The sequence below is a fragment of the Carassius gibelio genome, chromosome A9 (genome assembly GCF_023724105.1).
Source record: "Carassius gibelio isolate Cgi1373 ecotype wild population from Czech Republic chromosome A9, carGib1.2-hapl.c, whole genome shotgun sequence".
NCBI classification, from domain to species: Eukaryota; Metazoa; Chordata; class Actinopteri; order Cypriniformes; family Cyprinidae; genus Carassius; species Carassius gibelio.
Window position 1 is genome coordinate 5229689 of NC_068379.1, and position 17257 is coordinate 5246945.

The 17257-nt window shown below is 41.7% G+C and overlaps 1 protein-coding gene across 3 annotated transcripts in view; it reads left to right on the forward strand.

Annotated features, from left to right (window-relative positions):
• LOC128019493 (poliovirus receptor) overlaps positions 1–17053 on the forward strand; it is a 36565-nt gene extending 19512 nt beyond the window's left edge. The window contains exons 1-8 of one of the 3 annotated variants that reach the window (XM_052605490.1): positions 10522–10651; positions 11431–11772; positions 12065–12367; positions 12467–12572; positions 13109–13245; positions 13544–13631; positions 14977–15022; positions 16472–17053. In XM_052605490.1, coding sequence (XP_052461450.1) covers positions 10540–10651; positions 11431–11772; positions 12065–12367; positions 12467–12572; positions 13109–13245; positions 13544–13631; positions 14977–15022; positions 16472–16555 — 1218 coding nt within the window. In that variant the 5' untranslated portion in view covers positions 10522–10539 and the 3' untranslated portion in view covers positions 16556–17053. Of the gene's footprint in view, positions 1–10521; positions 10652–11430; positions 11773–12064; positions 12368–12466; positions 12573–13108; positions 13246–13543; positions 13632–14976; positions 15023–16471 lie in introns of those variants that run through there. The other 2 variants (XM_052605491.1, XM_052605492.1) reach the window with 2 other exon arrangements.
• The last annotated feature ends 204 nt before the right edge of the window (positions 17054–17257 follow it).

A 17257-nucleotide genomic window follows, 5' to 3' on the forward strand; every position in this document is an offset into this window, starting at 1 on the left:
GGGCACACTGGGGGGCCAATCAGTTTTCAGGAGGGGCCAGTGCCCCCATGGCCCCTCCCCTGGCTATGCCACTGCTCTCAAGTCTCACGCATTGGGCGTGAGACCCACGCATTTCAACTCGTTCACAGACTCACACGCCACACCTTGTATTTCTCACGCAGAGACATTACGAGGATAATAATGCCCACCAAGTTGCGGCGCTATTTTTTAAACAGCGAAACAGGTAGAGGAATCAAGTGAGTTTCCCGAAGGCCCTGACACGCACCAGCTAATCAAATAAAAAAAAAAAATATAGCTACCGATCAGCCAATCAGAAAATAGCATTGCTGTATCTGGGTAAGATTTTCACAGGCTCGTGCGCAAAACAGATTCAAACTCTCGCTGAATTCCCCCCCCCCCCCCCACACACACACACACAGCAACACAGCGACCCCATTGGAACTCAAATGAGACAAGTGAAGCCCATTTTTAGCGTTTTTTAGCACTTCCGTTTCTGACGCGCAGACTCAAATGAAGCTTGACGACGTCAGCAACCTGTCTGACAGATGTAAATCTTCTAAGAGGCTGTGCGTGCAAACTGCCATCGTTAATCTTGCAGAGACGGCGAGCTTGAGCGGGGAGTTCTTTGTCGTGAGTGAGCAGGAGTAAGTATTCTGATTAATTATTTTGTATAATATTTTAAAATGAAACGCCAGTACGCCATATTAAGTTAATTGCCTGCGAGATTCTCCTCCTGTCTGTACGGTAATGCGACAGAGAGACGAGTGGTTATGACTCAATCGTTAGCCTATTTTTTACAAAAACTGTTTATACGGGGCCATAATGTAACATAGAAGGTAATGGAACCCTTTATACATTGTCGTTTATCTTTAGAAATAAATAATGGACAAACAGAGTCTTTAAACGCCTCAGATGTAAAGTTATTCACTGTCAAAGTGACGCCAAAATGAATGGGAGTCAATGGGAATGATAACGCAAATGAAGTTCTGCTAAAAGATGGCAGCCCCCACCCGACTTCAACTTCCAGTCGAGTTCCTTGCCCCCTGCATGCAATCAACGGTGGAGTAGCGTTATTACTCTGCTGCTGCAGTTGCCACCGTTCTGTTTGTTTCAACGCAAACTGCCCCCTGCTGGCTCGGAGCAAAATGTCAAAGGCGGGGAAAACAAATATGGGCGGGGCGACACGTGTCCAGACATCATCCAGACTGCACTCTGGGGTTACTCGTCTATGGGACTGACACCCTTTTGCAGTCACCCTCAAGCGGCCAGTCGGTGAATTACAGTTTTAGTCACTTCCTCGTTGGCTTCAAGAGAGAGAGCGGGAGGTTGCCGCTCTATGGCTATGGGGTTAGAATTGTTGCATTATTCCAAATAAATAGATTATGATCCACAAATAAATGTAACGAGATTCACAAAAATATATCAAATTCACAAATAAATTTAAAGAGTTTCACAAAAAAATATAAAACTCACAAATAAATAAAATGAGATTTGCAAATAAAAAAATATATTTTTACAAATGTGTTTAATGTCACAAACACAACTCTACCTGGCATTTATTTGTGAACCGCTGTCTGTGCATTTGTAAATCACTGCACGCATTTGTGGATCGGTTCCTGTGCATTTGTGGATTTGAAACACTTCTAGCGTCGACGTGCAGATAAATCCACAAATAAGTGGACTCCACCCACCGTCTACTTAACCCAATCAGACAACGCCCATGTTGCACTGACCTATCGTAGCAAGCTCTCTCTCCAATCAATCACGTTTTGCCTAACAACCAGGGCGGGAACAGACACATGAACGCGATTCACTCACTACAGTCTCTTCAACATGGCCGATCAAGAGGAGTAAAGACAGCTGAGTGATGCTAAGTGAACACAGTAATTAACTGAAGTTTTACCAGGTTCTTGATATGTCATCATTTGTCATAACTAGTGAGGTAGTTTGACAATTTACACCATGATTTAATAAGTTATTATATGCTCTCAAGCACCATTTCGAAGACTGTCGCATTTGTCTGCCACATACATCAAGGGTGTCTTAATTCTAAAATGGACCATTATTCATTGTGAGGTGTAAATTGTTGTAATTTCTTTACTTTTGAATCTAACGTTAATGATTCAAACGAGGCAACTTCTATGACGTATTGTGGCCTACAAAATGCGACCTCCTTGAGGAAGCTGCCCTCGGAACAGTCAGCGGATTTATTTTACATTTAGAATTACTGAATTAGGTTATTAGATTAAATAAACTATTACTTAATATTGAGTGCAAGATGAAGAATATGTGTGAAGTTGCGGGTAGATTCGATGTGCGCCTGTAGTATGATTGCCAACTGCCCTAATTATACAGACATACACGTTTGGGGTAAGATCTTCCACTGCATATTACATGAGACTCGGTTTTATTCCCCCTTGTCACCCCCCGCAGTGGCATCGTCTCAGATACTACAAGTATGCGTCAACTGAGGGTCATATGCTGTTATTACGTTACCTGTAATGCATGACATGATGACGTCATCGTAATCACGACGCAAAAAAAAAGAGAAGTTGGGAGGTTGAATCAAAGCATAGCTTAGTATATAAAAGATACATAAATGTAGTTTGATTTGTCCGTGTACAAGGTTTTATTTTTTTATTTTGCACCGTTTTGTCAGCCTGAACTAAAATGATCACATATCCGCTTGTGACATTTTGACTTTGTGGAACATAATATAATCATCTTACTTTTCTTAAGTAAAGGTTTCTGTCCCTCTATTGACACAACTACCACTTTGACACTTCAAAAAGTTCATAAAGAGACTATAAGACTAGTATATGAATTGAGCAGTTTAGTTATTCACATTTACATTGATCAGCAAATATAAACAACAGTTCAGCTGTACATTCTTGACATGCAATAGCAAACCTTGTTGGTTTTTCCAGAAAATCAAACTTGCTGTATAGCACACGCATTAATGAAATTAATTCATTTAAGTTATTTCAATAGGGCGTTAAATTTGATTAGGTATGTCTTAACCAAACTTTAACAACATAAGTGAAAGTGCCGCAGATTTGGGGTAGTTACTCAAAAAACGTAATTAGTTACTAGTTCTGTAAATTGTAATGAGATTAGTTTACTAGTTACTGCATTTGAAAAGTAACTTCACTACTTATTACATTCCTTTTTCTTCATTTACTGTGTCGATACATGGACAAACATCATAGCCCTATCATTACTTAACTTTTCTGCATAGTTTATTTAGTTTATTGTATAAATATTGAACCATATGAAAGAACAATATCCCCGTCTGCACAAAGAAATATGCCTCACCATAAAATCCAGAAACAACAGGATAAAGAAGGCTATGGTGGGGTCATTTTAAAATGGTGTCAACACACAAGTTTCAAAGCACAGGCTTTGGGAAACATGAGAACAAAACTCTTCTCCTGAGAACAAAACAGATTCATGGCAGCAACAAAAAAATAAGTGGTCAATGAAAAAGATAAAAATAAAGGTCACTTTATCCTATAAAAATAAATCTTAATTTAAAATGCACTTAAGCCCATAAAAAGGAAATAGAAAATTAAATTAATTAATTAATTAAACAGAAAATTCACGCCATCCCAAAAACCCTCACCCCTTTTTCCACTTAGCTCGCTCTCCTGGAGATGTGGCTTCCAGAGGCAGTAACATACCAAGTCACAAACTCTTGAACCTATTAAGGGATTATTGTTTGTTGCAATTATCACAATGCACAAAGCAGAAAGTGCAACAAAAGTGCAACAGTGAAAACAGAAAGTGCAACAAAAAGTTTATCCCATTAAATTCATTTTTCTCTCTATTCTTCGAAATAACGATTGTATCGCATAAGTAAAAGTCTTTCAAATCTTTTATCTGACAGCCTGTTCCTCCTTGGGGTCAGAACAATACTGCCCAGGCTGAAAAGCCTTTTGACTGGTGCGCTTGATGGTATTGGAGTGTTGTACTGCTTTACAATTTCCTTAATTCTGGGGAACCTGGAGAGAACCTCCCAGTCAGATCCCTCTATGACGTCAGTCTCTGCGTTGTAGGAAAACACCTCTTCAAATTCAAAAAAGTCATTGTGACTGGAGGTGACAGGGCTCTAAACTGCTGGTCATAGCAGTGGCTCTTCAGGAATCCGGGCACGACACTCAGAAATTAGCATGGTTTTAACAGCATCTCTTCTCTTTTCATCTTTGAGCCAGCGGACCTTTAATTTGGGCATTGTGGCAACAGCCATCAGAGCATCCTTACTGTCCAAGACTGATGCAAATCTGTCTTTGATTGCCTGTGATATGAAATAGTAGGCTACATTAGACAAACATATATAGTTCAATTAGCAGCTTTTACAGCCTCATAAATTTGGGCTACAGTACATCAGCTATATTAAACTGCAGGCCTTTAGCCAACAAGTACTGGGAAAGGCCATCCTTCAACGCAAGCAACTTTGAGATGAGAATCTCTAAGGTTGGCAGGAGGATGCCATAGTAGCAATCATCTTCTCCTTGTATTATATCCAATGCTGCAGCAAGAGGACTTAACACTGCACAATATTCCTTCAGGAACTGATACTCTCGTTCATTGCTCTTTAAACTCAGTCTAGAAAAAATGTTTAAATCTCTGATTGGGATTTCTGTGATGAGAGACAAGGCGTCATGGGTTGAGTTCCAGTGTGTATGATGAGCTTTCTTTTTAGCACGTCCTCAATTTGGTCTGAAGCCACAGTAGAGCAACTTGTTTTTGTCCAGAGAGCTGCACACTTGGCAAAAGCACTTCTATAAACTTCTCTACAGTCATTGTTACTGGTCAGCCATTTCTCCAGCTCATTTCTTGCGATCAGGTTTAGTGTATGTGATGCACAGCGCAGATGAGGCGGCAGTGAAAATGTCTCATCTGATACTGTAGAGAGTACTTTGGCAACATCAGTTAAAGTGACCTCCTCCTCCCCCTCCTCATCAGATGGCTCTTCAGAGTCAGACCCATAATCAGGATGAGATTCAAACATTCTAAAGGCTTTTACAAATTTGCTGCCATTATCAGTGACACATCCTGTCACTTTATGTGATAGTTCAAAGGAATAATAAACCTGTTCTATTTCGCTAGCTATGACATTGTAAGTGTGTCTTCCTCTCACTCTCTTGCAGGAAAGAGCAGCCTTCTCACGTTTAAAACTAATGCCGTCTATCCAGTGCACCGTCATTCCTTACTGTTGTTATTGGTGGTACACACATGATCCAGGGACTCTAACATTCTTTTATGCTTCGATTCCATGTTGGAATAACACTTATTAATGTAATGTGAAAATGTTTTCCTGTCGGACGTTGGCTTGCGAGTCGCGGGTATTTTATCTAGTATTTTTCTAACCCTGTGCGATTCAATGGTCGACAAGGAAAGCATGTATTCTACAATGAACCCTGCAACTAGCCTGTTCATTTCGTTTTGTGTTACCTGCATGTGCCCCAAGACTTGAGAAAAGCTTAGCTTGTTTAGGCGGGGTCGGCTGATGATGAGTAACACCTTTAAATGACCGGTGAGCAGGATCTTTCGCCACAAGTTTTGTATTGCCATGCTAGGCTGACAAATGCTTAAACAAGTTGCTCATCGAGTTGGCAGCAGTTGAAAGACACTTGTCGCCTGGGCATAGTGTGCATTTCACACAAATATTTTTTGTCCTTTCGAGCAATAAACTGAAAGTAATGTGAATATCACCAGTGGCCGAAACCCCCTGTCTCAGTCTCCATTTCCATTTCCCGCGCTCCCCTCTGCACCAGCAGCTACGTCAAATCGATTTCCATGGCAACGGCACACATACAGGCACACGCATGCACGCACCACTTAAACAGACAGAACTTTAAACACAGGCAAACACGGCATATGTAACGCAGAAAGCGCGTTCCTAATAGTCTAGTAAAGTAGTTAAGTTACCAATGTTATTAGTGTAATGCGTTTCTTTACTCCGTTATCCAAAAAAGTAATATAGTTACTGTAATCCATTACTTTGTAACTCGTTACCCCTAACTACTGTTGTCTAAAGACCCGGTTCTTCGGTACCAAGTCAGTAGGCCTACTAAAAAAATTTAAATGTGACGGTACCATGTTTCTTTAAGTACCGATAGTACTGAGGTCCCGTTCAAACCCGGTTCAGCGCTATGATTTCCGCGAAGCAAAAAACGAGTACAGAATCTCAAAATCCAGTCATGAAAATGAAACCTACATTTTAATATGGACAGTCATGGAATTTTTCAAAGTTAGCATAAATTAATCAAATCAAATCTCCATATGGAACAGTATCTGTAATTAAGCCGCAAAAGTTGTTTGAAATATGAATCTGTGTTCTGCGCGTCTCTTTGTGAATTAATGAATGACAGAGACGTGCGGGTTTGTATAATACATAGACTGAAGCGCATGACGCTTGCATTAATTTCAGCATCTGAGCTTCAGAGCTCTCTCTCCATCAAGCGATCTGAACTTTTCAGTTCCTCTCAATGGACACACAGCGCACCTGTATTTGATGCTCCGTAAACTCTGTGTGAAGGCACACGACTCACCATCGCTTTACTGATAGCACTGTTTCTCACACATGCAAAGAGAGAGTGAGAGTCTTACCATGCTGAATCGACACGCTATATGTAAACTATTCTGTTCCCTTTCATAGGTCACTTCGATGCTGCGGTGACGTCACCACGTATGGGAACACCTTCGGTGTGACGAATGTCTCAAGCCCTATACCATCCCGCCAATCCTATTGGCCAAATGGCGCATGGCACCACCTTACGCATGCGCACGCATGATATACCTGGGTGCAGCGCGCCATTTTGCTCAGATTTCATTCCTTCAGGAATAGCGAATCATCTGTGCCCTATCACCTCGCGTTCTCCAGCGATTTTCTTCGAGCAGTGTTTAACTCCTCTTTCGCGGACGCGATGAGTCAACGAAAAGTAAGAGCCGTATAATGGGTTTATCACAGGGAGGCACTCATGAGAGATTCGTTTGCAGCCTCTCTACATGTTCTCTCTGTGATAGCCTACGGCTATGGTAAAATAAAGAAAAGTATCCGCGCTCTGGAGTCTATTTCTTCAGTCGCCTCGCGTCTAACCCCCACCGTTCGCTTCTGCGGTCGCCGAGGCCCCGCACGAGGTGTTGGTTAGGGGCGATATGTGCGGCTTGACTATGAATACAGTGATGCACTGGAGTTTTTCCACTTGCTCGCTCTTCCCTACTCGAGCGCGTTAATCAGAGCAGTTTTGCTTTATACTATGTTGTCTAACCGCAGCTTCGAACTCAGAGTAGGCTCTGGCCGGCATAAGCGGTTCTCTCCCTCCGAGCGGACAGGAGAAACGCGCTTCCCCTTCCTCAGTGTGCTATTATGTGGCTATCCGCGCGGTGGATAAACTACCCTTCTCACGGACCTCCACCAAGAGGTTTCGAGGTCCTGGAAGCAGCCTTTATCAGCGCATATCACGAACGGCGCGGGTTTTTGCCACGATTAAGTGCAATGGCGGACTGCTATTATAGCGATGCCGTTTGACTACCTCTCTAGCCGAACGGATCGCGCCAAACTCCGCCGCGACCTAGTCTCGTCGAAGACGTATTGAGTCGTGTCTATTTCGGCAAATTTTATTCTCTTATTACGGTTCTTTACGAGAAGCCTCTCGTTCTTAACCCCCACACTCTAACATTGACTGTCTCGCAGCACAAGCACTTCGAGCGTCACTGAACTGAACTGAACTGTTATTTGAGCGCCCCTCAGACACTGCACAATTCAGTCTTCAGAGTCTGAGGGACGCCACAAGAGGTTGGCGAATATGGCCAGTTTATGACGGCTCACACAGCTGCCGCGTTCTCGCTAGCGGCGTGGCCCTATGTTTATCTTGTTGGATTAAATCCTGCCGTGGACACGCTTCAGGATTATACACAACGAAACGCAGCGAGTTTGACGCATGCATTTTCCTTCTATGTTTGCCGGGGTCTGTGCCCTCCACTAAAGAGTGCTGTTGGACCGCTAATGCACATCCAACCTTCTCACTGCCGTGCCCACGCTCTAACATTGACTGTCTCGCAGCAAACAGCGCTTCGAGCAGCATTGGATCTGGCTGTAACGCCAGGCGTAAATAAATTAATAAATAATAATCCCTCAGACACTCTGCGCAATCCAGCTTTCAGATTTCGAGGGGCGATTCAAGGGTCTTACACAGACGACCCGTTTATGACGGCTCGCACAGCCGCCATTTTAGTTAGCGGCAGAGCCTGATGTTCAATTCGTTGGTCTAATTCCTGCCGTGGACACGTTTCAGGATTATACACAACGGGACGCAATAGCTCTTATGCATACACTTCCCCTGTGCACGAATGCCGCAGGCTTTTCCATGCACGGACATTTATTTGTATGACAGCGTTGCAGAAAGCGGAAATTTGAGACTGCTAGTTTGTTTTGGGTTGCGTGGAACGCTTGCCCGGCATTCCTCAATGGGTGTTACGCACAATTGTCACGGATACACCAATTCGTTTTTTTAGAGGCCCGCCTCTTTTCCGCTGAATTCTTTCCACGGTGGTAAACTGATGGTAATAGCAGTGTTGTGACAGGAGATGTCAACTCTGCTGAGCAAAGGGGCTATAGAAGACGTACACCCCTCTCAGATGGAGGCAGGGTCTTACAGCTGTTGTTTGGAAAAATGGGCGGAAAGACGAAATATTTCACCCCGTTGTCTTCCGCATCGGACGATTTCGGTGACACGGAGTTGTGTGATGTCGTTAAAACTATGGATGCCAACCGAATTTCTCCTACCGGGGTTCGGCTGGGGATTTGAGCTTTCCCAGAGACCGTCACGACGGATGCGTCTTTGACCGGTTGGGGAGCTGTTTGTCAAGGGCTACCTGCCCATGGAGTGTGGACAGCTGCACAACGCAGTTGGTATATAAACCGATTGGAATTAGTGGCAGTTTTCTGGCTCTCCAGTAATTCGCGAATCTGCTGATCGGCCGTCTTGTGCTGCTCAGATCAGACATCACAGCGTTTGTCTCATACCTGAATCACTAGGAAGGATTACGCTCTCGCCCCCTGTGCAGGCTGGCGAGACATGTTCTTCTTTGGTCTCAGAACAAATTTCTATCGATCCGAGTTGTTCATGTCCCCGGACGTTTGAACTTCGGAGCGGATATGCTATCCAGACAGGCTCTGGAACAGGGAGAATGGAGATTACACCCCCAGACGGTGAATCTTTTATGGCGGATATTCGGCAAAGCCAAAGTGGATTTATTCGCGTCGAACATGACTACGCATTGCCCGCTATGGTTCTCCCTATGCCCCCCATCGCCCCTGGGCGTGGATGCATTAGCTCACAGCTGGCCCAGGACCAGTCTGTATGCTTTTCCTCCGATTCGTTTGATCCCAGCGGTATTATGCAGAATACGGCGGGACAGAGTGGAACAGCTGCTGCTGGTGGCTCCGCGATGGCACACGCAGCCGTGGTTTGCGGATCTGATCAGTCTGCTAGCGGGCTCTCCGTGGGAGATTCGCCTCAGACAGGATTTATTATCACAAGCACAGGGGCTGATTTGGCACCCGAGGCCAGATCTGTGGAAACTGTGGGCGTGGCCACTGAGCGGAGTGCATTAGTATGTCCCGGTCTTTCTGTTGAAACCACTGAGACTATATTGAATTCTAGAGCAGCTTCTACGAGACGCTTATATGCTTTCAAGTGGAGACTGTTTACAGCCTGGTGTGGCAATCGTAATGTGGATCCAGTTTACTGCCCAGTGGCTTCAGTGCTGGAGTTCCTCTAGGATCGTTTTCTGGATGGCGTAACACCAGCCACTTTAAAGGTTTACGTGGCAGCCATTTCAGCTTACCACGAATACATAGGCGGTGCCTCTGTGGGGCGTCATCCACTAGTTTCTCGTTTCATACAGGGTGCGCGACGGCTGAGGCCTTTCCGCCCTGTGCGAGTTCCTTCATGGGATTTATCCATTGTGTTGCTAGGTTTATCAGGGCATCCATTTGAGCCCTTGGAGACTGTATCGGATAAATTCCTGACACTGAAGACACTTCTTCTCATGGCTTTATCCTCCCTCAAGAGAGTTGGGGATTTACAGGCTCTTTCTGTTTCACCCTCATGCATGGAATTTGCACCGGGCTCTGTGAAGGTGCTGCTGCGGCCCAGGCCTAACTATGTTCCTAAGGTCGCATCTAACCCCTTTCGCTTTCATCATGTGGTCCTGGAAGCTTTTTCACCTGCTGAGGCTGGGTCAGGAGATCTAAGTCTTTGCCCTGTTAGAGCTTATAGACTTATGTGGATCGTACAGCCCCTTGGCGTGAATCTGACCAGCTGTTTGTCTGTTTGGACATAAAAGTAAGGGCCATGCGGTTACAAAGCAGCGCATGTCCCATTGGCTGGTGGAGGAAATTTCTTTGGCCTATGAGGCGCGCGGACTCGCTTCGCCCTTGGAAGTTAAAGCTCACTCCACTTGAGCTGTGGCTTCTTCTCAAGCTTTTCTCGGTGGATCTTCTATGGAAGATATCTGTGCTGCGGCAGGATGGTCCTCACCGAGCACTTTTATCAAGTCCTACAGTCTAGATGTGAGGATGGCTCCTGGCTCCCGGGTTCTCTCCGCTTGAGCAGATGCTTCCTCGGATCTCAGTTATCAGGTACGTCAGGCGTTTTGGTATATCGTTCCCATACGTGGTGACGTCACCGCAGCATCGAAGTGACCTATGAAAGGGAACATCTCGGTTACGTATGTAACCATGGTTCCCTGAATAGGGAACGAGATGCTGCGGTTCTGGCCGTTCCGTACCTTGATAATGTTCTTCATCTTCAGTCATGAAATCTGAGCGAAATGGCGCGCTGCACCCAGCTATATCATGCGTGCGCATGCGTAGGGTGGTGCCATGCGCCATTTGGCCAATAGGATTGGCGGGATGGTATAGGGCTTCAGACATTCGTCACACCGAAGGTGTTCCCATACGTGGTGACGTCACCGCAGCATCTCGTTCCCTATTCAGGGAACCATGGTTACATACATAACCGAGATGTTATCTTCTCCTGTCAAAATAATGGAGTTCATTTAGAGTTAGTCATATTCATTTTCGAACAAGCAGAAGACATACTGGTTTCTCCGGTAGTGGGCGGAGCTAATGTGCAAATTGCAATTTCATTGGCTGGCGCTGATCTGGTACCATCCCTGTTTTGATTTCAGCAAATCAGTTTGACCGAACGCAGACAACGTGATTAATATTCATGAACCCAGCAGCTCATCAATTCATAGTGCATTGTATACATATGTAAGCTATATGTGTAGTATTGTAAGCTCTAGCCTTTAAGAGTACACATCCTTTTACTAATTTTTAATCTTTAATAGAATTCTACTCTACTTCTACACTTACAGGTTTGGCAGTTTGTTAATGTTTTTATATATATTTTTCAGATGGAAAGGTTATTGGCCAGGATACAACAGTCATATATGGAGAAAATGCCACTTTGTTGTGTCATCCGACTGAAACAGATGATGATCTAACCCGTATTATATGGAAGAAAAAGACACGAGAAAACCCTGAGGGAACCCCCTTCTTTGTCATTCGCCCAGGGGGCAAAACTGAACTCAAGAGTGGATTGATAAACAGAGTACAATTTATTGGGAACTTTGCAGAGAAAAATGGGTCTATTCAGCTGCTCAGAATGAGGCTTTTGGATGAAGGGATCTACACATGTACCTTCAGCCTATTCCCTAGTGGGCCATTAGAGACTGACATCAATGTCATCGTTTTTGGTAAGATGGCTCGTTCATGTTATTCTATGGCACAGTGCCTGCAGATATCGTTGTGAATTTATTCCTAACAGTGATGGAACTAATTTCCACTCAGTTATTTAAAATATTTCATGCTTACAACCAGACTTTCCTCCTACAGAAATGGTTTGTGCTATGTGAAAACTATAAAAATTAAATGAGTAAATGATTTTAATCTTGAGATGACCAAAATCAGGCTGGCCTACTTTTCAGTATTCACTGTTCACATTTAATGATGCATATCCATTAGCTTTTTTTCCCATTTCAAATGTAGCTCGTCCTGAGGTTAATATAAGAGGGGAGGCACCTGTTGCTGGATATTTGGAGGTAAAGTTGGCATCGTGCTTTGCCTCTAATGCATGGCCTGAAGCAGAAGTGATGTGGAGATTAGGAGATCTGGAAAACTCTCTGAGGACTGAAACCAATCATACAATAAACCCAGATGGGACCGTTACTGTTGTGTCCTACCTACTTGGTGTCCCATTAAAACATTTAAATAAGAAGAACATCCAGTGTGTGGTGAAACACAACACCCAAAAAGATGAACTTGTGCTGGACTACACAATAAACATCCATTGTAAGTACACATGTGGTGTATCAACCGACAGCTTAAATACAAATGACCGGAGTAAATGAATACAAAAAAAGGATTTTTTTGCTGCTTATTTTTTTCTAGATCCTCCTGAGTCGGTGGTTATCATTCCTGACAGTCCAAAAAATGCTAAAGAATACAGGTGTGTAGTGGATAGTAACCCAGAACCAACCAGCTACATCTGGACAAGGTAATAAAATAAAAAATAATTTTTGGGCTGTGTATAATGGCTTGTGCTTAATCGAAGAGTTGCTCCTGACAGTTCAAAATAATTTCAGCACTCTGTTGAAATAAGCTGAAAATCAGACAGAAAATTATCAAGCAAGTAATACATTATTGAAGGCATGCTATACGAAAATATATCTATCTTAGTGGCAGTTGTAATTTTACAAGCTAATCATTTTAAGTTACTTTTGCATATTTTGTCTAAACTACCAGGCTCACAAGTTCCTAGTCTTTACTGCTTATATTGGGAAATATTTCCAAAGTAAACATCTTAGGGAGCAAGAAATGATGCTTGAAGCTTTTAGGTTTCAAAGAGAGAGAGAGACGCATGCATGTTCTGATAAGTTGCTGAGGTGTTGGCCTGTGGCTGCTAGTTGAATTTGTCTGATGTTATCCAACTTTGTTTTAGTTTTTTACAGATAGTTTACTACTGACCATCACATGTACTGTTATGTACTAGCAGAACATACTCATTGATCTTGCATATTTCTCTATTAACAGAGAAAGTACTCCCTATTATGAAGGCAACAAGCTTCCTGTGACTAAACTGTCCCCTGACATTAATGGCTTGTACATTTGTAATGCGTCAAACCAATATGGAAGTTCATTAGGTTCCCTGTTTATCAGTGTTCATACTGGTAAGTCTATTTTTGTTCTTATAGTTTATAGTACATGTTGTTTGATGTTCTTGAAACTATGCTATGAATAAGGTTGTGTATGTTTTGCTCTGAACAGAACTGAATTGGAAATTTCAGTTTCACAATTTCAGTTGTGTTAACATTTACATTTATATGTTTGACAGTAAGATATAAGTATGCATGCAACACTTAGATAAAACTTGCAGTAAAATGTATGCAAAAAAAAAGAAAAAAGATTAGTGACATTAGTAGAATTGTGGACTTGATCCATTAACTTCTCTCCATCCCTCTTTCCTAGAATCCATTGACGTCTTTTGGGGTCTGTTTGGTTTTGTCTGCTGTGCTGTTCTTGCTGTTGTTGTTGGAGTGAAATTCAGATACAAGCGGTGAGTTTGAACACTTTATTTGAATTAGTGTGATTTGAGAGTTGGATATTTTGTATATCAGGGGCCTGTACCATGATGGTAGCTGAACAAATTCAGAGTTACAGGATTAGTTTTGAGTTGATAAAACCAAACCTCTCCAATCCGGCTTTGTTGGTACCACGATGCTGTTCATCAACTTTCTTTGTTAATTCAGGCTTTGATCCTGTGTTTGTGGAGCGCGTGTATGATCTTGCTCCATCAGTGTAGTCACAAGTGGAACTTGTTAACTTAGTTTATACATTTGAAAATATATAGTGATAGAGACTTGAACATGTAAGTTCAGATTTGTAATTTTTTAAATAGTTCAATCTTTTGATACTACAGTTTATTTATATTACATGATCTGTATACATTAATATTTATCTAAAATAATTTATAATAACTGTTAAATAAAAAAAAATTGTTTGTGTGTAAGAGATAAATAATAATATGAATCACAATAATTATATAAATCATAAAATGACTCCGTTATTATCATTAAAGCCAGACTTCTATTTTATTTATTTTTTTTAAGAATAAGTGACCTTTAATTTGGAGTAAGATAAACTGGAGTGACTTTGTGTCAGACATGTGTCACTTCTCTCACATCTGATTGGTTCACCTTCAGTTTGAAATCTCTAACCCAGAACATAACCTGCCCCGGAGCAGGTTAGCCGTGCAGCGTAAGATACCATGGCAACGAACACCAATTAAAGCCGAGCTGCTTTCATAGTACCTAAAACCCAGGGTTGGCGGAAACTAAGCTGGAACAGCTGCCTAGCCACCTAATTCAGCTTCATGGTACAGGCCCCAGGTTTAGTTTGTTTTGGGTCATATTTTAATATTGCCCTACAATAATAAAATGTTTAAAAATGAAAAATTTTCCAGTGATGAGCTGTTTGTTTGACACAATCACAAGTGTAGTTGATTTTTGATGTGTGAAAAATCAAAAATAGAAATCAAGCAATCAGTATTGTCTTGGCAAAAATGGTAATTTAGTTTGAATTAGTTTGTATTCATTTAATGGCAATGTAATATAACACAAAATATAGTGTTATAAATATACATCCATTTTTAAATGAAAAAAAAAAATCTCAATTTTAATTTTGAGGAAATGTGCAACATAAGGGGTGAGTGAAATTACAGTATTGACTTAAAAAAATGCTTGTTCAGTTTGATGTTATCATTGTGTCAAAAACAGAATTAACACAATAAATAAACACTTTTTCATGGTTCTGAATTTTGGTTATTGGTCACATTACCATGGACATAATCAGTAGGTACAGTATCTGGTCTTAAAAAAAAATTATAATAATTTTAATTTTAGGGAATGGATAGGAGTACCACAGCGTTCCAGTGATGAGGGAGCACAGGTGGGTTTTTGTTGTACCACAGCGTTTCAGTGATGAGGGGTTTTGTTGTTGTTGTAGCCTAATAGTTAGAGAGTCAGACTTGTTACTTAAAGGTTGTAAGTTCAAGTCTCAGATATGGCAGGGATTGTAGGGGGGGGGGTGAATAACCAGCGCTCTCTTCCACCTTCAATACCACGACCACATTTTTGTTTCTCCTCTTTGCCCCGCCTTTTGAAATGCAGTGATTTTTACAAGGCTCATCAGTCTGAAAAGCGAGGTGTGCTCTGATTGGCCAGCCATCCAGTGTGTTGTGATTGCCTCAAGCAAATGACGGAAATGTTATGCCCCATATCATATTTTGATGCCCTGTCCGGCTGAAGTGACGGGTCATAAACCTAAAACCTATTATAAACGTGATATAAGCATGATTTCTAGTTGTGTCTTCTTTTAGAAGGCCAAACAAAGTAGTTTTGCTTTCTCAAGGCTTGAGTGAGTGAAGGCCAGACTTTATTCATCATTGTCTTCTCTTCAGTGTCTTTTGTTAGATAGTTCAAAACAAATTAGTTTGTGATATCTGGTTTGCGAACTAATCATTTGAAATAACCGGATCTTTTTGAACCAGTTCACCAAATCGAACTGAATCATTTTAAACGGTTCACGTCTCCAATACGCATTGATCAACAAATAACTTTGTATATGTGTCTTTGTATATGATATGAAGATAGTTTTCTTAAAATAAGTAAAATGCTCATGAAGGGACTCATGAAGAGCAGTTTTAGAGATTGTTTATGTGTTCAGGTACTCATATATTGAGGCAGCAGAGGCTGAAAACACTGCTAGCATCAGAAGGCCTATGTGTAGTAAATGAAACGAAATGTCTGCGCCATTAATGTCCACGAGGGGCGGAACATGCAGGATTCATATTAGAGATGCACCAGTTGTGATTTTCTTGGCCAATTCCGATTTCCAAATTTTTGTTAGTGTGATACCGATATATGCCAATTCAGATTTTTTTTCCCTAAGAACTATAATTGACACCAAATACAAACAAAAATCTACTTTTCTACAATGCAAAGTGTGAAAAAAAGTCAGTAATAAAATAAGTACAAATAAAAAAATTGCAAACAACAGTAAAATAAATCCAATACAATAAAGAGAGCTATGAAACTAAGTTTTTCAGGTTAAAGGGGTCATATGATGCTGCTAAAAAGAACATTATTAAATTTGTTTAATGAGCTTTAAGGTAAAAAAAAAAAAACATTATTTTTCCATATACTGTACATTATTATTTCTCCTCTATGCCCCCCTTCTGAAACGCATCCATTTTCACAAAGCTCATCACTCTGAAAAGTGAGGTGTGCTCTGATTGGCCAGCTATCTAGTGCGTTGTGATTGTGTGAATACCTCAAGTGTGTGATGGAAATGTTACGCCTCTTAACATATTGTGATGTCTGTGTCTTCTTTTGGTAGTTTCGCTTTCTGAACGAAACAGCGACACACACCGCAGCCTTGAGTGAGCAGAGGCTTGGAGGCCAAGAGAGAGCCGCGGTCTAGTGTGAGCTGCAGCCGACGTGAATGAGCAGAGACAGGCGGCATGAGAACAGTGCGGCAGGCAGATTCTATGAAGGGGCGTTCCTCGGGCATGGTGGCAACCAGATGTGACAACCGCTTCATCCACGGAGAAAGCCGATTTGGTCATCCAAAGTGCAATATCCTTTCTGATATTGCTCCACTATTTTTCACCGCAGCATTGGGGGAATTGGTGATCCTCTGCCCATCTTGACATCTGAGAGACACTGACACTCTGAGAGGCTCTTTTTATACCCAATCATGATCCCAATTGAATAAGTTGCAAACTGGTCCTCCAGCTGTTCCTTATGTACATTTAACTTTTCCGGCCACTTATTGCTAAATTTGGAATGTGTAGCTCTCATGAAATCCAAAATGAGACATAATTTGGCATGACATTTAAAAATGTCTCACTTTCAACATTTGATATGTTATCTATACTCTATTGTGAATAAAATATAAGTTTATGAGATTTTTAAATTATTCCAGTCTGTTTTTCTTTTTTCTTTTTTTTGCTCACAATTCGTACAGTGTCCCAACTTTTCTGGAATTGGGTTTGCATTTGTAAGTATAAATTTACACTCACAGCTCTGATGTGAAGTGTAAATCTCTGACATATATAGCAATTGGCGCTCTGACTTTTGTTACTCTTTTTCCAGTATTCCTGTTGCAAAACTCACTTGTGCA